Source organism: Penaeus monodon, chromosome 23, assembly GCF_015228065.2.
Source record: "Penaeus monodon isolate SGIC_2016 chromosome 23, NSTDA_Pmon_1, whole genome shotgun sequence".
Lineage (NCBI taxonomy): Eukaryota > Metazoa > Arthropoda > Malacostraca > Decapoda > Penaeidae > Penaeus > Penaeus monodon.
The window spans coordinates 38,271,338-38,271,672 of record NC_051408.1 but is presented as its reverse complement, the minus strand read 5'-3'; the positions used below and the strand labels follow the sequence as shown (position 1 = coordinate 38,271,672).

At 39.4% G+C, this 335-nt stretch overlaps 1 protein-coding gene across 1 annotated transcript in view; it reads left to right on the top strand.

Moving 5' to 3' along the window:
• LOC119587998 (chromosome transmission fidelity protein 8 homolog) overlaps positions 1–335 on the top strand; it is a 3,620-nt gene that overhangs the window by 1,739 nt on the left and 1,546 nt on the right. Inside the window, exon 2 of the mRNA XM_037936719.1 lies at positions 179–296. Within this exon, the coding sequence (XP_037792647.1) occupies positions 179–296 (118 nt within the window). The remainder of the gene's footprint in view (positions 1–178; positions 297–335) is intronic.

Sequence of the window (335 nt, the reverse complement as noted above, 5' to 3'; positions counted from 1 at the left end):
ACTGCTAAACTTCCATGATATATTTAATGCTCATAACCTTTAATTAAAGAACTTTCCTGTGTTCTTGTGGAATGGGTCTGTATGTACTTTTTGCCCAGGAGATTCAGCCGTCTGTATCCAGAGTGAGAGGCAGATGACGAGAGATTAGTATTTTTATTATTCCTGTTCCTTCCAACAGCGCCAGGAAGGAAGGCACACCAGAGTGGATCATCCTGGAGTTACAAGGAGATTTAGAGTCTCGCACTAATGAAGAAATGGCTTCGAAGTTCATTGGTGATCTGCATTTTTCCAAAGAGGTAAAAAAGACCAGAAAATTAATTAGATATGCTACAGAT